Source organism: Strigops habroptila, chromosome Z (assembly GCF_004027225.2).
Source record: "Strigops habroptila isolate Jane chromosome Z, bStrHab1.2.pri, whole genome shotgun sequence".
In the NCBI taxonomy this organism is placed as follows: domain Eukaryota; kingdom Metazoa; phylum Chordata; class Aves; order Psittaciformes; family Psittacidae; genus Strigops; species Strigops habroptila.
Window position 1 is genome coordinate 97,789,574 of NC_044302.2, and position 25,875 is coordinate 97,815,448.

The 25,875-nt window shown below is 39.7% G+C and overlaps 1 protein-coding gene across 9 annotated transcripts in view; it reads right to left on the reverse strand.

Moving 5' to 3' along the window:
- Window positions 1-25,875, reverse strand: part of EPG5 (ectopic P-granules autophagy protein 5 homolog) — a 59,085-nt gene that overhangs the window by 18,423 nt on the left and 14,787 nt on the right. For 7 of the 9 annotated variants that reach the window (XR_003989075.1, XM_030469771.1, XM_030469776.1 and 4 more), the window contains 21 exons: window positions 25,316-25,471; window positions 24,807-24,964; window positions 21,127-21,281; window positions 20,420-20,560; window positions 19,734-19,898; window positions 18,939-19,061; window positions 17,095-17,354; window positions 15,341-15,481; window positions 14,717-14,861; window positions 13,420-13,617; window positions 12,736-12,846; window positions 11,868-11,987; window positions 10,284-10,450; window positions 9,857-10,084; window positions 7,875-7,998; window positions 6,827-6,968; window positions 5,590-5,761; window positions 4,473-4,635; window positions 3,614-3,756; window positions 1,889-2,045; window positions 715-909 (listed from right to left, as the gene is read on the reverse strand). Coding sequence is in view for 8 of the 9 variants with exons in the window: in XM_030469771.1 (XP_030325631.1) it covers window positions 715-909; window positions 1,889-2,045; window positions 3,614-3,756; window positions 4,473-4,635; window positions 5,590-5,761; window positions 6,827-6,968; window positions 7,875-7,998; window positions 9,857-10,084; window positions 10,284-10,450; window positions 11,868-11,987; window positions 12,736-12,846; window positions 13,420-13,617; window positions 14,717-14,861; window positions 15,341-15,481; window positions 17,095-17,354; window positions 18,939-19,061; window positions 19,734-19,898; window positions 20,420-20,560; window positions 21,127-21,281; window positions 24,807-24,964; window positions 25,316-25,471 (3,364 nt within the window). In the remaining variant the exon portion in view is untranslated. The remainder of the gene's footprint in view (window positions 1-714; window positions 910-1,888; window positions 2,046-3,613; window positions 3,757-4,472; window positions 4,636-5,589; window positions 5,762-6,826; window positions 6,969-7,874; window positions 7,999-9,856; window positions 10,085-10,283; window positions 10,451-11,867; window positions 11,988-12,735; window positions 12,847-13,419; window positions 13,618-14,716; window positions 14,862-15,340; window positions 15,482-17,094; window positions 17,355-18,938; window positions 19,062-19,733; window positions 19,899-20,419; window positions 20,561-21,126; window positions 21,282-24,806; window positions 24,965-25,315; window positions 25,472-25,875) is intronic. The other 2 variants (XM_030469772.1, XM_030469774.1) reach the window with 2 other exon arrangements.

Here is a 25,875-nt window from a genome sequence, read left to right on the forward strand (position 1 = left end):
TAGCAGGGACAATGCTGATCACTGCCACTAAGAACAGCTCAGAGTCATGCCCAAAACAGACTGTCTGCTATTCACAGCTGCCAAACCCTGCGTCTCTGTGCAACTAATGAAGAGAATCAGTCACATCAAAGCCTAAGTACGGCAGGAATTTCTCCAATGGCACTACAGGTAGGCAGTATCCTGTAGCCCTGAAAGAAGAGATGTGCAAATCACTTGCTCTTAGCTTATGTTTTAAGACAGTCAGGAAGGACATGGGTGTCAAACAGAGATGGAAGTTTCAGACACTGTTTCAAAGTGTTTTATCTAAAATGAAAAGAATTTAAAAAAATTTTTATAAGATACCTGGGATTCAGTGGCTATCCTAATGAACGTCTCTGCAGAGATATCAGATAGAAGAAGCTATTCAGAGTCTGCTTTAATTTCAAGAGTAAGAGTGCACTGAAGATGAACTCCTAGGAAGCACATACTGATACTATCTGGGCTAGGAAAGAGCAGCTTAAGCTTCCTATTTGCTTTTGCTTCCAGTCTCTTTTGAGCTTAAATACAACATATACCATTCAGGATGAGCAATATCAAACTATAGAACCTGTCACTGTTATTTTAAAGAACTGCATCTGCACCTCTTTCTTCCTTAGCCTAAAGTCACTGTCTTTAGGGAAAGAACACCCACAATAGCAACCCACGAAGCAGATGCAGTATGCACGAGTACTTTACCTTCGTCAGCAGCATGAAGACCACATCACTGTTATCCTCACTCAGAAAGGCCACAACCTTTTCATATAAAGCCACAAATTCACTAGGAGAGGCAACAGGAGTGAAGTAAGGAGAAAGCAGAGTACAGAGCCTCCGGTTCTGCAGGATTGTCTGGAGGAGACGTTTACACTCTGACTTGGTCCCACTGATGAACACCTGAGGAAACGTGGAATGGTGAGGAAAGTACCTTAGTATGAATCTATTGGAACACACACCTCTTGGAGCTGTTTGTCAAGACAAGCACAGTTTTAGTCTTTTTTAAAAAGAAACATTTTCTCAAAAAACAACAGACTGTATGAGATCATCACCAATTAAACACTGCTGTTCCACAAGATATGTAAAATAAACATGCTTTCCTAGCACAGTGAAGAACAGCACTTGTGACCACACATGTTGTCTAAAAATACGTAGAAATACAATTTCTCTGATGGGATAGCTAAAGAAAATTAATCCAAGTTTCAGCAGTCCTGCCTAATATTAGGAAAAATTTAAGCAGAACTAGGGCTGTGAAGAGCTTTTCATCACTTCAGCTGCTAGAAGCACTTAAGGACAGCTGCTTGTGGGGAAGAAAAAAAAAAAAATGTATCTGAGAGATGAAAATAAATACTTGGATCCAAAGCAGAGGCTAATGCTTTTTCTCAGTGCACCATGTGATGTGTTCCCCACAGATAACACTATCACCACCAACAAGAACTTATGTTCTCTACCAAACTTCTGGCTAACTCCCTACACAAAGAATACTGCAAGGCTGTAGACAAGAGATGTCTAGGTTGACAAGATACGCATCAGCTAGAAAGTTATTGGTAACAGCAAAATATATGCCAAAACTACTCTTATGCACTGAAAGTACCCAAACTTTAGCTACCTGCCCAAAAATCCAGCCTACTATAGCATTTAGCTAACACAGTGAGCATTTATTAGCACTAAGCAGGCATCTCAGAGCAACAGTTTTTATTATGCTTATATGTAAGCTTAAACTCTCCTAAAGACTCTGTATATTATACAAATGGTTGAAAGGAAAACTGAATGGAAGCTTAGAAGTTAATTTTCAGGTTTCTGAATGTTTTAGACCCCCAACATCGGCAGGCAATTGGAATAAGCATTAGACATCCAAAAATCAGGAGAATAAACTCACTTGGCCTAGAATCTCAATGCAGGATGTGAAGAACTGCCTTGTGGGAGGATTGCGTTGAGTTTCATCACACACATATTCCACTAACGTGAAAAACAAACTAATTCCAACTTTCTTGATTGCAGGCATAGGCTGCACCTTGTAGATATTTATTAAGGCCCTGAAAGGATTAAAAAAAAAAAGCACAGATTAAATTTAGATATGGAAAATAATCTGTAAAAATAAAGAAAGGTTTCTTGCCAGTGTATAGCCTTGATACAGGTATTTCTGGCTTACATGATAATCAAGCATGGGTTCACAGAATCACAGCATGGCTTAGGTTGGGAGGGACCTCTAGAGGACATCTGGACCAACTCTCCTGCTGAAGCAAGGTCACCTACAGCTAGTTGCCCAGAACTATGTCCAGATGGCTTTTGAGTATCTCCAAGGATGGATACTCCACATATCTGGGCAGCCTGTGCCACCCCTCACAGTAAAAGTGTTTCCTGATGTTCAGAAGGAACCTCTTGTGTCTTAGTTTGTGTCCATTGCCTCTTATCCTGTCACTGGGTAACCCTGGAAAGAGCCTGGCTCCATCTTCATTGCATTCTCTCTTCAGGTATTTCTATACATTGTTGAGAACCTCCTGAGCCTTCTCCTATCAAGGCTGAATAGCCCCTGTTGAGCTCAATTAATATTGCTGCCTTCAAACATCAGAAAGTCTTCATAACCAGAGTGAGACAGTGATCATCAAAAAGTTTCTCACAGCATAGTTCCAACTGATTATTTCTGCCTCAAATCACGTGTTCTTCATGTTTTTAGGCCACCTCTACTACATCTGTACTGCAAGAAGATTTACCTCATTTTACTTAACAAGCTCAGCAGAAGAATTAAAACATAAACAATCTTTTCTTACGTATTGCCAAATAAATGTCTTGTTGAGCAAACCCCCATCTTCACTGAGTCTGAATTAAAACATCTGAAGAAATGCAATTCCACAGATGTAAATACGAAGAACTAGCTCATCCAGAGAATTTTTCAGATTAATGAGCAAGAATGAACATACAGAAACAGCAACAACATATTTTCACTTGTACTGTAAGTATACTCTGTGGGAAAACAACTGCTCTAAAAGAATCCCAGTCTAGAAGATGGAGGAGAATGGTGTTGCAAAACTGGACCTCTGGGATGAACTCTAAAAGGTCTTCAAGAGGAAGAGGGCTTTGGATTAATCCATTTATTCACCACTCTCCCAAAAAAGTGGTATTATATAGTTCTCTTCTACTGCACAGTTTTATTTCACATATTGAAAAGCTACTTCAAATCACAACTCTCTATTAAAAGAACTGAACTGTAATATGGAAAAAATACGGAGAGAGAGATGAAAAACATGTAGTTTAGCCTATGGCTGAGACAGCTGTGGTATGAATTTGCCATTTCCTAAAGTTTAACATAGCATCCCTGTCATCACTCAGTGTGCTTTTGGGCTATTCTAATACATAGTACAATAAATAGAAGTAGAAAACAATACTCTGTGCCGCTCTTAGGCTGAATGACCTTTTAATAATAGAGTTATTTCTTTAGGTGTCTGCATCATAAACACACAGGCCTCAGTATTCCAGTTCTATTGTTGACCCAAGCTGATAACCATTATGAAAAACACACAAACAGGTCCAGCATTTTGAACTCTAACATACAGAAAAAGAAATATGAAACATCACTACCTAAACCAGTGTCTGAACAACCTACGTTATAAAATTTTCCACATGTACTGCTGCTTCCACGACACCCAGAGAAGGTGGCTTCATAGCTTCTGCCCGCAGTTGTCTCACTTCCTTATGCAAAGCATGGAGCTGCTGGCTCACTGCTTCATTTTTATGTTTCCCTTCAAACTAAATGACAAGAAGACACATGTTCATTTCATAATAATTTTTTTTTTTTAAATAACTCTTCGATGTTGCACCTCTTTGTGAAAATGAAACAGAGCCCAGTAGAAGAACTCTGAATATAGATGTCTCCCCCCGCCCCTCCGAGAGCTTTGATCACACATCCTTGGTCATGCTTCTGTTTAGTTATCACACACTAATGTAATTCATGGCTTTTATGTCAGACTTTTAATCTACAGGGACTGAAACGTAGAGGGATCAAGAAATTCATGTATCAAGCAACATGGGAGTATTCCTATAAACATTTTAATGCTTCTATTCCTATCACAGAATGGGTTAGAAGGGACCTTAAAGCTTATCCAGTTCCAACCCCCTGCCACGGGCAGGGACATCTTTCACTAGACCAGGTTGCTCAAAGCCCCATCCAATCCAGCCTTGAACACTTCCAGGGATAGCGCATTGGTGAGCATATTCCCACATTCACTCACTGGGAAACACTTCAGAATGGATGCTATGAGCAAAGCAAACTTTATGCAGCAACTTATCCTTCAGCTGCTGATCTGCACCTCCATTTGAGCATTACATACAAAGTATTTCAGGTAACTATTACGTGTGTATGGCTTTATTTAGTCAACTGCTACCATTCTTGTAACCATTCAGTCAATTCACTTTAATTATCCATGTCCAACAGCCCCAAACCAGAAGTGAAGGCATGTCTGCACCTGGACAGTTAGGAGAGCTGCTCCTTGACAGCCTTTATTTGAAGTTCCACGGCACTCCAAATGAAGGGTAATCTGCTCTTCCCGATTGACATACAGCTTAGGTACTGTGTCCAATATTTCACTATTAAGAGCAACATGCTGAGATTCCCACAGAGCTGCAGTTCTGAAAAACATATATTAATAAAGTTACCAAAATCTTCACTAAAAAAAGTAATGCTTAGAATTTATAAGAGATAAGACTTCAATTTAATGTGCTATACAAAGACTCATGACACTTTCCTAAAAAGTCAGATTATTAAATGAAATTGAGTTAAAAATTCAAAGTAATAGCACTTCAAAGCAAGAAAGAAGTAGGTTCATAAAAACAAAACTGCTCAAGTCTGCATGAGTTCTTTTTAATTATTCTATATGGTAACCTGGAAAGAAATTAAATAGGTCACCCTCTGTAGGAAATGCCATCTTCCACCAGACAAAAAAGCTGGACTGTGGGATTATCCAATCAACCAAAAAAAAAAAAAAAAAACAAAAAAAAACCTACCTAGAAGTGCTGCTGGAATTGTTTGGACATATTCTCTCTTAGGCTTAGCACATTTTATGTTGGTTTATAGTATTGTTATTAAATTATATTGTTATTGGACAAGAACAGCTATAAATTCATCAGCTGTGTTTGCAAATAATTCAGATGGATTCTCCCAGAAAGAATACTAAAAACAAGAAGTCTCTTTCAGTCACAAAGCTAATAGTCCCAGAATTTCACTCTTGGGGACTCCAGTGGTTCATACTGCAACTACGACGTTACTGCAAAAGGATTAATTAACTAATTGTCAACAAATCCAGGCTAAAGGGAGGCTTTATTTTAAGAAGTATGCCAAATGAGAAAAGAAACTGAGGAAGACAGATGTCAGCTGATGTAATCTCAGTCATTAGATAAGACTTGAGTAGTCTTATCTTTGATAAAGGAGTGGAATAACAACATGGTAGCTAAGAAGAAAGGAAAAAAGTGAAGCAGAAGTCAACTAGTGACAGTCTTGTGCCAACACAAAAGAGGCTGCTGTAAAGGGCACCGAACATACCACTAGATATGCTAGTGAGGCAGAAGGGAACAGCTGTGTCTTACTTGGCATGTCGCTGTAAGATGTTAAGGTCCACGCGCATGAGCTGAATTGCTTCTTTCTGACTTACTAGACTGGCAGAGGAAATAACTGGCACAGGAGCTTTCATCATCTGGAGCGGAAGAGGGGGCTTGGGAGTATCAAACTTCTTCAAATTATTTATTATCCTCTCTTTGGCTAAAGCAGAAAGCAAAAGCAAGTTTTGTCAGTAAGAAAAGTTCAGGAGAAACTGAACAAAAATATTTGTTTAGCATGGACCATCTTTAGCAGCAGACAAATATTGCTCAGGACTTCTCCCTTTAAAAAGAAAATTAAAAAAACCCTTAGCTAATCTTCCTATTTTGGTTGGCAAAGTTTATTTCACACAGCTAATTTTCAAGATGAGCTGCACCACACAAACATTAGGATCCAAGCACCCATTGCTCAACTTGTTTCTCCCAGTCACTCCTACCTTCCACCCTTCCAATTTTCCTCTCATCACCCCATTTTTTCCCCTCATCCAACAGAGGCTCCCAGACCAAGTCTAAGCCAAATTCATCTTCCCTTCCTTACAATTCATCCTCACCTCTAGTCTTGTGACCCCAGTTCCTCTCCAAAGCACGGCCTCTCTCCAGGTCAGCTCTCTCCTCCTTCTGATTCCCATTCAGTTCCCTTGCCCAAACAGTGCCAATTCACCTATGAAACTACTCCAGTCTCCTTCTACTCCCTCCCCTTTTTTTAAATCAGCCCCAAAAAAATATCCAATCTCACCATATCGTTAATATACCTACCATGACTATTATCTATCCCCTTCGTACTAGAACAACGACTTCACCATGCGAAATTCCAGTGAAAGACATTGAAAACAACAACAAAAAAATAAACCCCAGGCACTATCTTTGCTTTCAGTTTCACTGCTTTTTGCCTTTGCTTGGAGCTGTCTCTGTCCAAACTTCAGGAATATTCAGCCTGTCTGGACCATGCTCTGTGCAGAGACATCTTTGGGGAGCTCACCTACAAAGGTCTAGCCACAACATGACCTGCTGTTCTGTGAGTGGCAAACTTTAGGCCAAAAAGATCAATGTTAGCCTCTCACTTTGAGCATCTTAGAGAGAACTTCACACAAAATACTGCACTCATAGAAAACAAACTGTCTTAACATCTTTATTCACAGACATCATTACGTTCCTAAAGAAACCAGGGCTTCAACACGCTCATAATTCTTTGTGGCCCAGTTTCATTAATAATAGTCTTATGTCATACCTAATAAAGGGTTGGTGAAATCTGTTTGCCCTGCAGAAACACAGGCTGTATGTGATTCAAGCTGAACCTGCAGCCAAAGGTTTAGAGCTTCCTGAAATTCATGGTGTATGAGTTCCACATTGACATACTCCATCCACAAATCCTAAAGTAAACAAGATTTAAGTTATCATTCCCATTTTGCTAAGTGCCATATGCTGTGCATCCACCCCAGTAACTGGGGAACTAAAGTAAGCACATAAAAATAGACCCTGCAGTTTTAAGTCATAATAAAAATTATTACTATGGAAAAATATATATATTTACTGAAGAAAAAAGACACAGATTTTCTATGACATATATGGATAAGCCATTGGAAAACATTCATGACAGGGGAAGAAATCTGACAAGCACACTCAGTATAGTTTCTAGGAAATAAGAGAAAAAGGGTACAGATTATTAAATCTCTGTTCCTAAAAAAGGAACACAGAGGAGACCAAGATAATCTAAAACATCATGGCATGATTAACTGTAACCAGGCTAAAGCAGGCTGCACTTCCAGTTGTCACATACACTGGAGGAATAAAAAGCATGAATGAGGAAAAGCCCTTCCAAAATCTCCTCTCTCACATATTTTTTTGTTACACTAACTCTTTAGTCTTAGTGGACAGAATAATATACACTTCCCACTTGCTAAGTTATGTTTGAACCTGACATGTTACATGCTACCAGCATGAGCAGATTTCAGCTTCTGTCATTTAAAGTTCCAACTTCAATAATTCTCTAAAATTATCTTAAAACATAAAAAGAATTACAGAGCAGTACAGAATAAGGACTGTGTCCTTATTAAGATATGCAAGAAATCTACTCATGAGTCCTCACTCAAATATAAAGGAAGGCAGTTTGGGACAGCACAGGATTTTAGGAAAAAAGTCAGAGCTGGGAAGGTATCACACATGCTGTATGCATATTAAAGACCAGAGACACCAAGTCTCTCACTACTTTAGAAGACCCCTTTTAAGAAGTGAAGTGAATTTTGGATTCCAAATTGCCAATGTCTTTAGCCCTTCACCTGTTGATTCTGCATGACTTTAACAAGCCTGTGTGCATCATACTGCTTCGGTAAAGAAGGAATGTACGTGTCTCCTTTCTGGAAACTCTCTTCTTCCAACCACAAAACAAAAACATTACAAAGCCTGAGAAGAAAAACAAAAAGGAAAAAAAAATAAAAAATCAATATGAACTTTAATTGTATGCATAGCATGTATCATATATCAGTCTCATTCTGGGATTAAGACAACAAATAATAGTACAAGGTGACATGGCTCAAAACGTCGATGTTTCAAATGCTTTGTGACTAGTTTACTAAGTGTCAGCTCAAAGACCACCAGCGAAAAGAAGTTATTCAGAAAAATATGAAGGGCAATAACGAAGAGTCACAGGACAAATTTTGAAAACAAAAACAGTTATTCAAATTAGCACATGACCCAAGACTGGCATAGCCTCTTATGTCAGGGAATCTCATCCATAACCCCATTCAAAGGCCAAAGGAAACAACAGAACATTCGAGCAAGTCTGGCTTCTCACCCCATGACTTCTCTAGAATGCCCACTCCAAAAGGTCACACATCTTTTAATTTCTTTGTAGACTCAAATTCATGGCTAGTTTTTTCTCATTTCCTCCACTGCTAACACTGTACTTTAACAAAAATATACCTTGTTTTTCAATTGGCATCATTCTACTGAGTGGTACCCTTTTTAGAGTCATACCATGCAAGCTTTCGTGACAAGGAAAAACTAGAATGCATTAGATCTTCACACTGTGGTATTAAATATCACTAGAAAACTCATGTTTTCTGTGTCAACGCCATTGCTGGAAAAACTGAAGTAGTCTAGTTCCAAGAGTTCAGCCCTTATGAACTCTACCAATATTTTCCCTCCTGTCTAGGTGGTCATTAAACTTCCCAAGCAGGTTTACTTAGCTTCAGAGCAGTCTGGTTTTATGTTGCAGTAAGGAACTCCTTTGAAATGAAAGACTGAAAATATTGATCAAGTTACACCCAGTGAGCATCTCTGGATTATTTTTCACAAATGCCCAAGGAAGATTTATGATCTCTCTCGTTTGTTTGTACAGTACCTACTGATTGCTGGGGGAAGCAGGAGATGGGGGCACTTAAAAAAAGCTCAGATTCCACATGTACAAACCCCCTGAACAAGGGACTCTTTCCAAATAATCCTTTCAACTAGTTTCTGGGAATATTCAGATGCTGAACTGCTGCAAGCGTTTTTTAAGGTAGACTTCCCAGACCAAAAGCCTCTACGAAGAGAACCACAGACTCCTCAACACCACAGCTGCAGTTCCAGCGTACAGGATATAATGTAGCTCTTGGGAGTTACCTCCCCTTACAGAAGTGAGCATTGATCAGCTGAGTCACAGCAAGTGACCGTGTCCATCTCCTTAGCCTACTCCAACACAACTGTCCTCTTGTGCTAAGGTTTCGGTTAAGCAGACACATCACTTTCCAGCTGGCACAGAACACACTTGTCACAGCTCAACTTTAGCATGCTAAATGGGTGAACTACACTAAATGAATCACATGTTGAAGTCCCCAGTAAATTGCCTGATGAAGTAATCTTACTCAGACATAAATTTATGCTCTGGTCTGTGACAAACAGATGTATACACACAAAGTAGCATTTTACATGTATAGCTAGCGACAGACATACTGTTAGCAGATATATCTAAGCAACAAGTATTTTACCAGCATGGGGATACCATTAATTAAAAAGCAAAGCTCTCCCCTAAGGGAAGCAACAACCCTATCAACAATGTTCTATTTTTAGTAGTAAAATCAGCTCCCCTCTCAAAACAAAACAAGTAGTATCAAAAACGGAACAGATCTGACCACAACTATGCATATAACAAGAGCCTGCACTACATCTAGGTCAGCCAAGGGTCACATCCCTTCATGTCTCCCACTGTTAAGACTGTGCTGTAGTAGTTGCTCAGGTGGCTGCATTGAATATGATTGAACTGGGCAGGAGTTTTTTGTACCTGACAAGTTCCTTATGTAGTTCTGGCGAAGTCAGGTAATCTGGTGAGCAGCTCGCCTTCTGTGGTGATCTGTCACTGCCGTCTGCAGGGCTCTCCACTCTTAGTGCTTTACTGGCAGCATGGTGGAAGTCTGCTACCTCTATTAAGCGCTGCTTCATCTCACTGAGTAAGTTAACATGAGCTGCACTCTGGAAAAAACGTCTTCCAATACAGCCATCCACAGGTAATCTAAAAATTAACAGAAAAGCACAACAAAGTCTTGTTTCAAGTGTCAAATCAGCATCTCTGCAAATAAACCTGACTCTAGAGAAGTTGCTGGCACCCACTACTCTCAGATGCAGTCTTAAGTATGAGACACTTCATCTCACTTGCAGTGCAAACTTACTAGTGCTTGCTAATCTGCTACAGTCCTTATGATCAGACTCACCCATACTGTGGTCCTGGTCGGTGAAGGTAAAGGAGGAAGAACTTCTGCCAGATTAGTGGCATGAGAGGGTGATCAGCAGGGGTAGCAAGGGCCTGGTGAGCCCAGCGGTAAATCAAGAGCCTCTGAAGGGAGGGCACGATGGGTAGCTTCAGCTGGGCCTGGGCTTTCTGCAGGAAGAACATTTTCAGACAAGCGTTCTGCTACAGTTCCCTGTCACAGGCTGTGGCAGGTTAAGTTGACAGATTAACACATCATGAAAACTCAGCCATTACAGAGAACTAAAGCTTGGAAACATTCACACATCCATTACAGGTCTTAGAGGAAGAGCTGCCCATCTCACAGTTATGTTGAACAGCTGTTATAGTGCAGTGCTACACCTATGACGCTAAAAAATATAAATGGCATGATGGCTCTGTGATGCAAGGGCAACACATGGACCACTGATGTTAATTACAGTTAATTACTGTTCCTCTTCACAGGAGGCTCCTGGTTTAGACTTCCATAAGACCCAAGGTGATGTTAGAGAACAAAGCAGCAATAGTGAAGCACACAGCATGCTCCAACCAGCAAAAATAAGTCTTAAGCCATGTGAGGACACAGAATCCTACAGCATGCTACTTTTAGTTTTTTCCAGACTACACTCCATACAGCCCCATTGAGAATCTAAAACATAAAGTAAAACTAATGTGAAGAAAGAATACAGAAGGAAAAACAGTTTCTTTTTGCAAAAACAGAACAAAGGCAAAGCAACGCATGAGTAGCAGCACTCTGTATTAGCAAGACAGAACACTACTCCTGCATGAACCCACTAAATGATTAAGAAGTCACACACCAAGCTCCCATGGACTGTGCCCTTTGGGCAGGCAAATGGGAAGCTTTTCTGAGTTCCCAAATTTCAGCATAGACATTGGCACTACTTCATTCCCCATACCAGGGGAATGGTATGGTATGGGGAATGGTATTGGGAACCCTCAGCATCCTTTTCCACACACTACCCACATACTATCTCACTGCATCCCAGCTAAATCACGACATGCAAGCCAAGGGACAAATGTTCTCCAGACTAGACTCCAAGGATGCAAGATATGTACCAGTCTGGACATAGCCCAAGCAAACTCATTTTCACAGAGTTTCTAGACTACCTTCTTCATTTAAACACACTGAAACAGTTGAGATGAAGGATGAGCCAAAAGTTACACCTGAGAAACGCTCTTTGAAATACAGACATATTTTGCCATCTGAAAAATAAGGGCATCTTCACTTCCCATTTCAGTGGTACAGAATAAATCCACTGAAGACCATGAGGCATTCAGATGACCCACAAAATCATGCAAGAGCACTAATTAGTGACTGAAGTTTTCTATAAATAATTGTGTATTAAAAACCAGATATTTGCATGGTAGTTTTTAAATGTCCAAGTCAAAATGTAAAAGAAAACTTCCCTGCAGTATACTTTCCTCTGGAAAACCAGATAAACATTTTATCGTGGTAAGAAAGAGTGCACAAGATAAAAACTAAACAATACAAAAGAACACTTTTCTCCAGCAGTTCTCTCTAATAAAAGCAGATGAAAAGTTCTCTCACCTTCAAAGCTTGATCAGGAGTTAAAGCATTAATAACCAACTCCCGCTCCACAACTCTGCGAAGCTGCGAATCTTCTTCAAATATTGACTCCATGTTTAACACCACCCATGAAAACCAGACCTGCACAACACAGTGATAACAGAAACACTGATCACAAAACGGCACAGGTAGGATCTGGGACCTTGCTGTTTTCTTAAGAGGAGTATGTCTCTGCCAGATTCCTATTACAAAGTTGCAAAAGCATCATCATATCTCAGTAAGAAAACTAAAAACCAGTTCCCTCCTCATCTACATTCAAACTTCCCCTTTGTATTTTGTACAAGTTTGGGAAAGAAGAGGAAAACCAGGGACAAGTGACAATTATTCAGAGAGTTCTGGAGGAAACAAGGAAACAACATACTCAAACCCACTAAAATAAGATCTCCTCTCTCCAACCTGCACTATACATCTCCAGTTGGAGTACTGCAATGAGGAACTCACTTAAGCAGAGAGAAAGCAACTAGCATCCAAAATTTATCAGATAAAGACTGATTTAATAGATAAGACAGGCTTTATGTATTTTGTCTCATTAAATATATTGAGAACAATCAAATATTAAAAGAAATCTTAACTAATAAATCCTATTATACGAATTCTTGGACACAGATTAGACAAATTCTGTGCAAAATGTCCATGTTCCCTTTAGTGTTATAAACCCACAGAATTCTTTTAGGCTAAATTAGGATTTTATCACAGGAAAACTCAAACACTGGGATAGGAAGCATGATGGAACAAAAGGAAATGTGCAAAAAGAAAAACACCCCAAACCCTAGACACCTGTAAATTGTTTATCCCAGGGCTGTTTATACAACACCATCATACCACTTACCTGAGAGGAATTGGCATTTCCCTCAACAAAGGAAGGTGTAACATTGCCAGCCACAATCCAGCTGACAAGTGAAGACAGCAGACCTTTGTCACAATGATAGCCCAAAGCATTCTGCATGGAAACAGCAAAAGCAAACATTTGTTTAGGATTGTTCTCCTTTTTTTTTTTTTTTTTTTTGTAAGCAGCCTAACAGATGATTTACAAGCCAAAGGTATGTCACTCTATCTTCATCCAGGTTCCTTTCTGCCTCACATTGCTACTTCCTAGCCTCAGCTCAACCAGCCACCACTGAAATGCCTGCTTGTACTTTATTTCTTTTCCAGTGAGAAGATTCTGTCATAGTGACAGTGTCCAATTTTTCAAGACAGGAAATTCTATTTTTGTCCTAAACACACTATCACACATTTGAAATGCAAAGACCACAAACTAAAATACTGTGACAGAATTCATATGAATGAAACCTGTATTCCAAATAGGTTTTAACAGATATTATTATTATTAAAATGTCAGGTATTTTATGAATCTTGACTTACTAAGAAACAAATCAGATAGCTCTGTTACCAATCATCACCATGACTGCTCTCGTTGCACATCAGGAAGACATATTCACATCAAAAAAAGAATAAGTAACACATGAACTGACCATTTACTCAACAGTCACACCAATACACCACACCCACTTACCTTGTGTTGTTGGTAAAGCAGCTTTTGCACACAGTCCTCTTGGCTGTACTGAAAAGCAGCTTTACATAAGTCATCCAGCAAGAAGAGTGTGGCCCTGTCCCTGTGCCACAGCTGCTGGCTGGTGAGGACCTGAATCCAGAACTCCAGTACTGCAGCCGGCCCTGCTCCATTTGGCTGGTCACTTAGAAAAATGTGAGTCTGCCAAATTAAAAGGAAAAATCATTCAAGAGATTGCAGCTTCAATTAAAGTATAAGAATTTCATAGAGTAATGGAATAGTTTGGGTTGGAAGGGACCTTAAAGCTCATCTAGTTCCAACCCCCTACCATGGGCAGGGACACCTTCCACTAGAGCAGGTTGCTCCAAGCCTCGTCCAGCCTGGCCTTGACACTGCCAGGAATGGGGCAGCCACAGCTTCTCTGGGCAACCTGTGCCAGCGCCTCAGCACCCTCACAAGGAAAAACTTCTGCCTAAGATCTCATCTCAATTTACCCTGAATTTACTGGAGAACCGTGTAACCTGCATAAGGCTGTGGGCCTACCCTTAAAATAAATAATTTACAATGATGCTCTCTATGCCCATGTACAAACAGCTTTGCCATGTCCAAATTTCTGCAGATTCTGCAGCCTGGAGAGCTCAGCATCTTCTGCAATCAGCAAAAACAGACACATTACAAATTAGCCATTAGCAGGACCCCTGTGACCTGCAGGCATAAGAAGCTCCTATTTCTGAAGTGTAGTCTGCTGTTCCTGCAAAGGGACTTCCCCGATTTGGTCTCTTTCCCTTTAGTCCTTATTTAAATGCTACTGTGCCTATTCTTACAAAAAATACTTCAGAGAGAGCAAGAACCCTCTCTTTAGAAGGTTAGGGAACAACTGTTCCCTAACACAGAACATTTTTCCATACCACTTCCATATATTTCTGTTTGCAAGTTTTGCTTTTAACCATTAATTTATCTGCTGCATTCCTCGACTAACACAAGCAAAAAAGTAGTGCTGCATTTTACATTCCCAGGCAGTTTTGACCTGAAACCTGGTGAAAATGTTTTTCAATTAGTCTGGACGGCACGTATTGTTGTTATGTCCAATATCACATGCATTGACAGAGATAGGCAAGTTTAAGCAGAAGTATTTCAGGAAACCAAACCCACCTATTCGTGCTTGAGGCAGTGTACCCCATGGCTACAGAACTGCCAGATTTTTATCCTTTCTAATTTTAAACACTAATTCAGCCAAAGGCTGCCTGTTTTTAAAAAAATCCCTTCCACCATCCTTTTTATTTTTTAATAACCTTCTTACCTGTATCATACTACTGAGCAGCTTAACATTTTCTCCATAGGTCACTCCTGTCAAGTGCTGTGTTACTTTATGGGTAACCTGCTGGGTCACACCTTGAGGGACTCCACTATCCAGATGAAGGAACAGTTGGATGTAAGATAAAAACCTACAGATGTCAACAAATTAAATTAATTCTAAAATTTCTTGTACTGCCTAATATTACAGAAAACTCTCTTTTAGAAAATTTTAAACCAGCTTAACAGCACTGGTGACACCATATACAATGACTTTGATTCACAATCATCCTGCAGATTTAATTATTAGTTAAATTGTTTTGCCTGCTCTCTTGGTGTGTAGCATATAAACAAAACAGCAACTTGCAAATACAGCTATCTGAAGACCACTTCTGTGGCACAGCAGCAGCATGTGACAGTTGTACGCATCACGTGAGTAGGACACCCTTCCACAACTACCTCAACCACAGTCAGTGTCAAAAAATAACTCTGCAAAGAAACCAGACTTACTTTTCCATCATCTGCCTCACATTCTCACTAGATGCAAAACCCAGAACTGATAAATTTAACAGTTAAGATTAACTTTCATTGTTCTATATCAATAAGCATATAAGGAATATATAATGCTTACTGTTCATTCTTCAGGAGATAATACTGGCAAGAGTAAAATAAGGGTAGAATTTTACCCAGCACATGGACTACTGTTCTCAGATGTCTAGACTGGACAAGCACACCCAAAAGAGGGATCCCTTCGGTGCAGAACTTCTCAATGCTGTCAAAAAGGAAAATAACAGGAAAAAACCAGAAAATATATATATACATTGACTATCAGTAGGAAGGGAGACGGACTGTTGATTTTATTTTTTTTTTAAGTCAACTGAGATGTAAAGACATTCATATCTTTACATTTCATCTTTGAAATCCTTAACAGCTAAATCCGCAGGTATTCCTTCAGCTGTAGGGGTCATTCAATTGCTGACGGATTAAGTATTTCCTGCACTTCTGGGGGTTTGCGTGCTGTCTTCCAAAAATCACTGGAGATAGGGGTGTTCACCAGCCAAGTTTCAATCAGTTCAGAGCTCTGTGTTCTTGTCTAACCTAGCCAACCACCCTCCTTCTCCAGGCAAAGGAAGAGCCTACAAAGTGAGTTTCATATGATCTAGCTTTGACATCTCCTCAGGGTGCATGATGCTCTGGACATCTTTCTTCACTACCTATAGATGGAACTCAGAGAGTTTCCTTACAGTAGCTACTTAGATGGTACTGAGATGAATCCTACCCTTACAGTCCAGAAAACTCACTAGCAGCAGCTTATTTGATGCTCTGCATCAAGTTTTCTAATTAAAAAGGGTTGCACTTTAGGAAAAGATGTAAAACGTTAATCCTATGTCTACTCTAAGGTGAGGAAAAGGAAATCTCGTATTAAGTCACTAGCATACAGTAAAATGCTTTGTTTCTTCTGCTTGTTAACATAACTGGCCTCAAACTTTCGTACGGGATAAGTATCAGTGTTACTGTTTAGATAGGAGAAGGATGTGTTGGGGGAGGAGGGTGGGAGGGAAACAAACCTCAGAAGTAAAGAAGTTCCCTGTTTTTCATGTAAAAATTTCCACTCTCAAACCCAAATACCTTCCTTTCAGTCTCAAATTACTCCAAGCACTTTGAAGGAGCACACACATACTTGGCATAAACCTAGCATCAAGCAACAGCTTGGGTAAGGAGAAGAAAGCCAAGATAATTTCTCTTTAAAGAGTAAAGCAATATTATATGCAGAAAACAAGTTAGTGAAGATTTTGAATACTGTAAGAGATAACAGAGAAAATAGACCTGGGAGAGATTAACCTATCCATGGCTTTGTATCTTAATCTACTAGTAAATTTGATTATGTCCAAAAGCCTTACCTACAAAGCAGCTGAAAGCACTTGAAAAGACTGTGTCGGAACACAGGTCTAGGACGTTCAGTATCAAAGTTACAAGGCTCTCTATCACTACCACCATAAGCGGTTTTTTCCTCCTCACTGTTTTCTGAATGCTCTGCTGCAGCTCTGCTAAAAAAAAACACTGCCTGTAGAACAACCCTTTCCATAAGCGTGGTAAAAATTACTCCTGTACATAGCAATCATGCTGACCTCTTAGTTCCAGTACTATTTCTAATGACTATTTTGCGCCTAACATGCAGAAGGCAAAAAATACTATTAGCAAACTAAAGGAAATGTCACATCGTTTGAAGCTGCAGCCCCTGAACAACTGCTCAATCCCTTGCAGCAGAAGTCCTTTGCTCTTTAAACATGCGTAAAGATGTTAATAGCCCTCAGTTCATCATTAGCTGGGTTGCCCAGTCACTGGGACAATCCATCCAAGGTAAACGCAAAACAGCAGACTTACCTGTGACCCAGCGTGGTCATTGCCAGCGCCAGGTAACAGCCGATAGGGATGTTGGCTTTGACAGCCTTCAGGAGGGGGTGAAGTGTGACCGACTCCATCATGTCCAGCACATTGTCAGACACAGGGACAGCAGGCCAGCCATGCTGCATGCCACGGTCATTTCTATGAAGCTTTAACCTCAAAATCAAACCCCATGCCCACTGATTAAAGGAAGTCTCTGGTGTTTCTCCATATCGAACAATGCTGGCTAAGTAGGAGACCTGGAACAAAGCAGCAGAAACAGAAGTGAGAGGAAGCACAGCCATGCTACAGCACATATGGCAAGTCTAGGATTTGGGACAGCATGGATAAGTTTCCTCTTCTATCACAACACTGTGACATGAGACCAGAGCAACAGTAGTTATTTATCAGACATATCATATAGCACAACCAGGCAGAATTATCCAAAATCTCTCTTTCTATGGCTTTGATTTCCACCTCCCCTCACCCTCTCCCGACTCCATTCCCTTTGGTAAAGTCTATCGATCAACTTAATACTCTTTCCCTAAAGTGTTCCAAACTACATACGCAGATTAAAATTTATCTTTCCTACTTAAAAAAAACCACACGAAACCTTCAGTAATATTTCAGACTGCTAGTGAAAGGAAAACAATATATACATATATATATACACACAAAAATACCACCTGTCAATAAAAAGCCTAAAACCTGGCACCCACTCTTCAGAAAGTAGTCTGTAATGTGGACAGGCAGAGTCTCTGTGTCATCTATGTCTGTCCATTGTCATGAAGACCCTGTCTAGATCAGAAGAAATTATAAATCTTTGGGGAAAAACATACTGTACATGACCAGCGTAAATTGCAGAGCTGGAAGTCAATGCAGGTATTTCACCCTCTCTGAGTGGAAGTACAAGAACCTAAACATTACTTTCTCTCAAGTTCCAGTTACAAGCTTATGCAACTCAGGACAGATTGACTAATGTAAGTGGCAACCAAGGCTGAAACAGGCTTAAAAAGAGAACTCATCTAGCTGGCATAAAACAACAAACTATGACTAAATAGTGCAGAGAAGTAAGTTAGAAAAGAGCAGAGAAACAAGGAACATTAAGAGTGTGGAAAGAAAAGACTGGGGAAATGAGCCCGGGGAGGAGGGGAGGAGAAAGCACTGTAAAAGAAATACTGAGAAGATGAAGCACAGGACAATGCTAAAAGCTCTGAATAAATAAATAGAAGCATCTTGGATTGAATATCCAAAAAAAGGATTTTTAACCTTGATAACTCTATCCTTCCATTCCCCTTTTGTAACTTCGAGCCATACTTTCCTCAGTCACCAGTGTGCTGTAAAATCAATGTAATAAATGTTTGTAGGGTTTTCAGGTAACGCAACACTGATCACTGCTGAAAAACTCCTAAAGAGACTAAAATTTGAGCTTTCAAATAAGGTAGGACTAAGAACTGGAGGCACAAGAAGGATGTCTCTTATGTTCACCAGTAATAATAAGTAGCCTTTCATTCAGCAAGTACTGTCCAACTCCATATGAATAAAGGACGCTTTGGAAGAACATTTGGCAACTATCCCGCTACAGCTGGATAATAATGCAAATCTACAAGGAGGTCAAACTTAAAACATGTATTTCTTATACAGATGTTCAATGTAAGCCTAACAGCATTCTGAAATAGCTCTGTGGGTACAAAAAATACTGAGAGTTGGTATAATACAATATTCTACTATCAAGATAGCATAGCTTTTAAACAGAAGAAAACCAGAAAACAATGTCTTGGCCTGCAGTTTTTCCTGTCTATCATTTTCAGTAAGCCATTCCTGTAATTCTGAAGGAGGAATACCTGTTTTATGCTTTCAGAAAGTAGTCCAGCATATGGTTTCTGGGAGAGATATTTCTGATATGCTTCCAGGACCATCAATGCAACTTCAGAATGGACAGCTGGATCCAGATGAAGAGCATCCTGCTAAAATCAGAATTGCATCACAAAACTTTGGAACGTACGATGGTTTTTTGTATCAAAACACAGTAATTCTTCTTATCAATTGCCACATTAAAGAATTATTTTTCCCCAGATCAAAAGGTACAGACACCTGAAAAAGCATTCACCCTTGACTGGATTCTGAACTGATGGAGCTTCTGGAGTAACCCATTCTACAGAATATTTTCCAATCATTTAAATAATGCCCAGGGCTTTGAAATCTCTAATGTCAGTCATTAGTTTTCTGGCATTCTGAAAACATACCTGGATACCAGCCTGCAAACTACAGTCATACCAATCTCATACACATACACACTTCTTGAAGGATTTCTCTGTTTCTGCAGCCACAGACATCTTAATCAAGTGATTCACAAATATTGCCCTGTCAGCTGTTTCCTCTTGTTTTAAGAGAGGAAACTCTTGATTAAATCTCTCTTTTCATCTCAGGTGCAGCACTACAGGGAAGCAACACAAGCAAATCCTCAGCTGGAACACTGCAGAATTTTTGTGAAGTTCCCATCCTATGCCATCAAATGTACAGCTATCACATAAAAGCATGTAATTAACTGTTTTCAAATTCAATTATAGTCCCAGCTCAAATAAAACTTTTGCTCTGAAAAACTGACCAGGTTCAGGCCTCCTGTTTTTAATACATACTTGCTCACTGAATCCCCAGTTTAGCCCTTCCAAGATGATGCAGGCTAGTTTATTCTCCACAGTTGTTAGACTGTAATTTAATAACCAGTCGCGAATCAGGGCTATCTCAGACGAAGAAGGCTTCCACAGGTACAGCGGCAGTTCTTTAAACAGGTATAAAGAAACCTTTGAGGACAGAAAACAAAGGCTAATCAGAACTCATTATGGAACAATAATCAGCATTATGCCCTTTTATCTTAAAGAGTGATATGATCGAAGAAAACATGGACAGGTCTTTAACACAATCCATTCTTCTCCCAAGCAACAAGTGACAGGACAATAGAAAATGGCCTCAAGTTGCACCAGGCGAGGTTTAGATCAGATATTAGGAAAAATTTCTTCAGCAAAAGGTGAAGAAAGAGCTTGCTTGTCAAGCACTGGAACAGGATGCCCAGGGCAGTGGTGGGGTTGCCACTCCTGGAAGTATTTAGAAGACATGTAGATGTGGTACTTAAGGACATAATTTAGTGGGGTACTTGGCAGTGCTGTGTTAACAATTGACCTTGACGATCTTAAAGCTCTTTCCAACCTAAATGATTCAGTGATTTTGTGATTCATCCATATCAAGCCATATCTTATAACACAGTCTGGTACGGCCTCTAGTTTTAACTGTGTGCCCGCTTTAAATGACAGACATGAGCACTTACCATCCCAACTGTCTCAATGGTCTCTCTAATCCGATCCAAGAGTACAGAAACTATCTGTGTATGGATGCTAGCAACTGCTCCCAGGAGTTCTCGACCAACTTTTGAAAATGTCTCTCTTGTAGAAAGACTAACATAAGAGACCTGAGAAAATGAGCAGAAAGAAGTTACCAATTATGGCTGACCTTCCTTGGCAGTGCAATAAAATGCCTTTTGGAAAATACAGAACCAAATTGCTCTTGGTGGTCCTGAACAAAGTTGGGAAGTGCCAATATTAAGACTGAACCACCCTGGAACATAAGGAAATTACTATTTTATACGGAGTCCAAAACTAAACACAGGAACACCACCACCGTACATAGTAAATAAAAACAAACAAAAAAACCCAAAAAAACTATCCACACAGAAAAACCACCACACAATGAACTTCAGAGCTGCAAGTTAGACTAGCATGAGAAAAATGAAGCAATATATTTTTGTTCATTTGTTTCATTCTAGCTTGGTCTATAATAAAGCTGGGTTTACTCCCAGAAAAACACTCACTCTAGGATATTTTAATTCAGTTCTAGATTATAAAGCTGAGAAATAGTACTGTCTTAGTTCCATGGTAGAACAAACTACAGAAACCAGGGATGTTTCACACCTTTCACTGTTAGAAAGAGAAAAAGCACATTCATCCCTTTCCTGAATGGACTACTAATGTTACTCACCTCATATATCTCCAGAACAATTATTTTGATAAAATCCTCATCAACATCAGCCCGTTTGGTTTGCGCCATCTGAGCAAATGTGGTGAGCAGACAAATTTCTTCTGAACAGTTCATTGTTTTGAGATACTTTTCAAAATTTTCAAGGTGCTTTGGGTCTAGAAAGAAAGTCACATGAAAGAAACAAGATAAAGAATTATTACAGGACATATGTCATCAATATTCACACATTTATTCACAGCCGAAGCCCAGAGAAGGTCTCAGTGGCAAAGGAATTGTTATCACTGAAGGCGTGTAAATTAGTATCCTCTCTTCAGAACTGGCTGCTACCAGCTTTAAATATAAGGTTCAAGAAACACCATAATGTGCAGTAAGCCCATATGATTCAGTTAATATGCTAGTAATTAACAACAAAAGCTAAAACTGCTTCAAGAAGGGCTGGAATTCAATTTTTGACATCATTTTAACTATGCAATGTCGATCATCCACAGGAAGAACTGCTTGAATCTTTCTTTTCAAAAATGTCATCACAGTGTTAGCTTCCATGACATACCGGAGCAATTAATTCTCAGGTTAAATCCAAATTACATGACAGCGTATTAGTTTTAATCAGCACAGAGCCAAAAGAAGATTAAAATTAAACCCATCCAAACACAGCAGAGAGGTTTTGGTCAAGTTGATAGACACTGGCCATTCCACATACCACGAACTCATGCAGCAATTAAACTGGGGAGATCATTCTATGCCAATTACAAATAAAAATACTGTTTACAGTGATCTTATCACAGCATTAGAATACACTGAAAGCACCCACTGTGGCATTCATCTACTTAAACTTCACAGGCATGTGCTCAGCATGCTTGTGATTAAACACTTCCACTTAGGTTACATTCTATTTTAAGGGGTTTCAAGAATTTTGCAACTGTACTTCAACCTGAGAAGGTCAGATTCGCACAGCCAAAACGTCTCATGAACACTGTGCTAGAGGATTGTGCAATTTAAGTGAAGAGATTTTCCATATCATAAGATAAGCTACACTCCTGACAGATACAACAGACATACACACATCTATTAATCTCCCTTTCCTAATGCTACCTTTTCATAGAATCAACCAGGTTGGAAAAGGTGTTTAAGATCATCACATCCAACCTTTACCCCAGCACTGTCAAGTCCACCACTAGACCTTATCACTTTTATCCTTACAGCAGAAGTTAAGAACATTGTGGGTTTTGTTGTTGTTTTGTTTTGTTTTTGTTGGGGAGATTTTAGGTAATGCAGAAAGACCAAAAAAGAATAAAGGACTACATGTAAAGGCATAGCAGAATGACTCACAAACATGGAGAAGGAGTAGAACACGCAAGTAACAGATGTCTATGACAGCAATTGTCATATTACCCTGTGAAGTGTCTGTCAGACCAGCTAAGCAATAGAGAAAGGGTTTGAAGGAGGACAGAAGAGAAAAACAAGATCTAGTGAAGTTAAGGGCAAAGATTATAAAAGGAAGGAGAAGGGCTGGTGTCAGCTTCTGAGCACATGGGCACTAGACCTTGTCTGCTGCAAGTCATAGCTCTGCAATCTCCCTGAAGCTTCCTGCTTCAGCTGCACCTTCCTCTTCACTGTACCTGTGGTCAGTCTGTGGGGTCCACATGCTGTAGATCCCATGCCAACCTCAAACCCACACCAAGCCACAGCTTGGCACTGAAAGATAGGGACAGGGCAAAAAGGGAAGAAAAAAGAGACTCCACCTCAATCCTATCACCTCACAGCACGACAATGACAACTTCACACAGTTGCTACTTGAGCCAGTTCCCTTCCTCCTCTGTACATTTGACCATACTGCAATTCAAGTTCAGAGAGACTCTAAAAATCAGTGGCTCCTTAAATCTTGATACTGGCAGTAAAGAAACTATAACAAGAAATGTTGTTCAGCAGGTTCTTACTGTCAACTGCAACAGAAGAAAGGACAAAGCTGTTAATCCTATATTAATAAAACTTACAGAGAACACATGCTTGTACTCACAAAGGCATCAAACATCAAGAAGAAACTGTAAGGTCATCGCTTGTCAGTGAAAACATTTGTTTCACAGTAAGTTTATTAACATTTGGTCAAGTCGAGAACATGTCAAGTAACCAGACTTCCCATATGTCCCCACAGGTTTATTTTATATCTGGCAGCTCTCATAGTTCAGAAGTCATCCTAGTAAGCACAGCTCTACCACTGCACTCCATTTTATTATGCTATTTCTCCTATCCCTTAAAAGCAACTGTGCTCCCACCTCTATAGATGCAAGCTTAAATCTTCCATCAGTTAACCAAGGCTTGCTACCACCTGTAGATACACCCTTAACATTTCTCAAACTTAATTTTGGAAGGGAAATCAATAAAAAAGGCTTTCTCCCAAGAGAATGTTAATGCCATGGTCTTACAGGGTACAAATTACAGGAAATTATGTTAGCATTACATTAATAAGTGTCAGTCAGAAGAAGCTCTTTCAGATTAGATGAACTGCACTGAAAGAACTGTTGATATTCCCTGTCTAGACATTTGTGACAAACAGTATTATGCTGACATAACGCAACAAGGAGAATGAAGAGGATAGAAAATATCCTGTATCAGCATACACAGGACTTCGAAACATAAAAGTTAGCTGAAAGCAGAACAAAGCGTGAACAAAACAAATAGGTATTTGTTACTGCCAGAGCTGCAACCCACCACAACGTATTACATTCTCTTTGCTTGAGATGCAGTAAAAATTTCTTGCAAGAACAAAAATAGTCTTACTGAAAGCATGTAACTCACTGTTTTGGGTAGCAAATACTAACGAGATCAGCACCTCATAAAGCGTACACAGCTACAGTCTTGACCTCTCTCCTACTTTGCATAAATTGCCTTCAACGTCAGCTGAACTTGCACAGAGTCAAGACACTCAATAATCTCAAGATCACTATTTTCTTCTGCTTCTCCATCAAAAGACTTGGTTAATGTGGTAACAGCTATCTGGGCTACCACAGAGCTGAAAAGTAAAATTGACAGTGAGATTTGCTCTCCCTGAAGACAGCAAAGAGGCTGTGAAGTAGGGAGTTACAGCTTTGTTTACCTGTCTCCCTGGCAATCAAATCCTGAAATACTTTCCATGAAGGCAGCAGCACAGGGAAAGCAGCATTCCAGCTGCCATCTAAATAACTCTGCTATAGCTAAAGCTACCACAATCACTGTGGAGATCAATACAGGACAGAAGTCAAGGGGAAACATAAAGAAAATTGGCATATAGAAGAAGAAAAGGCAGCTTGAGGTAAGGGAAACATCTGTAGTCGTGGAAGATAAGCAGATCTCCCACAGTGTAAATTACTGAAGCCAAAACTAGCAAGTCTGGGGGAGAGGGGAGAAAGGAGGACTGGGATATTTATATGACCAAATACTATCAAAGGTCAAGATGGGACCTGATAACAGGACACACAAAATGTACCTAAAAAAAAAAAAAAAAGCTAAAGGGACTGTAGATCCAACAATTCCTGTTAAAAATGAGAGTTTGGGCACACAAGTACTAGAAGACCATGAACTACTCAAGACAGTTCTAATGCCTCTGGACCCATTTAACAATGGACCCTGCAAAGAATTAAATATGTAGCTTATGCAGTAATAGCCAAATCGATTAGAATTGGTTTTGAGTGTAGGAATTCTACCTTTCAGTCTGTGCTTGCAGTCAGCAGGTTGCAAAGTAGAGCAGAGCTTTTCCAGGTTCTCACTCTCTGCACAGTGCATTACAAAGAAGAGCCTCCAAAGCATACTGCTGGATAAGGTTCCATAAGGCATCTCGGACATGAACAACCAGACTCCCAATCTGTTGAATTTGAAGAGGCGGACAGAAACAGTGTCACCCTGATAAATCCCAACATTTTAAAAGGAGACATATGCAAATATCTCTGCCATGTAACAGAATTAGGCATGTGAGGATGTGTCTTGGTATCTCGAATTCTGAGTTAACCTCATTTTGAGCTGAACAAGAGCTTCTGACAGGTGCTAGAATTCAAGGCATAATTCCTCCCCATCTTGCTGCTACCAGTGTGCTGAAAAATCCTGCATACTGCAGTGTTATTTAAACCATTAAGCATTCAAAGCCACTTCAACCCCCCATTTCAAATATCTAACTCCTCCAAGACAAAGCCAGTATCAATCCCATGGGACAGCCTACCTTTTTGCCTTCAGAACATGTAGAACAGCTCTAAAAAACAGTTCATCAAACTCCAGTTGCAATTTTTCCACAGAGTAGGGGTGTGCTACTGATCCATATTGTTTATTGCTGCTAACATATTGGGCCCAGTGGTCACTCACATGACAAAGTGTCATCCTACACAGCAGAACAAACAAGTGAAAGAAGGATCATTAAGTATGTCATCACTGTACAAAAACACAGACAAGTGCAACAAGATCAGAGGCATGTTCAACACTTTGCCCTCTGGTTTCCAGAGATTTCTATGTAAACAGCATTAATCTAAAATTCCTGTGTTTTCCTTCCTTGGTTTCGTAAGCAAACAGTGCATAATAGTCTGTTATACCAAACTAGTTTGTCTATGAACTTTGCTTCAAGCCTTAAGGTAATCACAGAATGGTTTGGGTTGAAGGGACCTTAAAGTAGCTTCAAGACCCATCCAACCCAATCCTACATGGCAGCACATGCAAAAATCTTACACAGGAATAATTATACTAAGAAAGTTACTTCTCTAATAACACAAAGAAAAACAAGGATTTTGT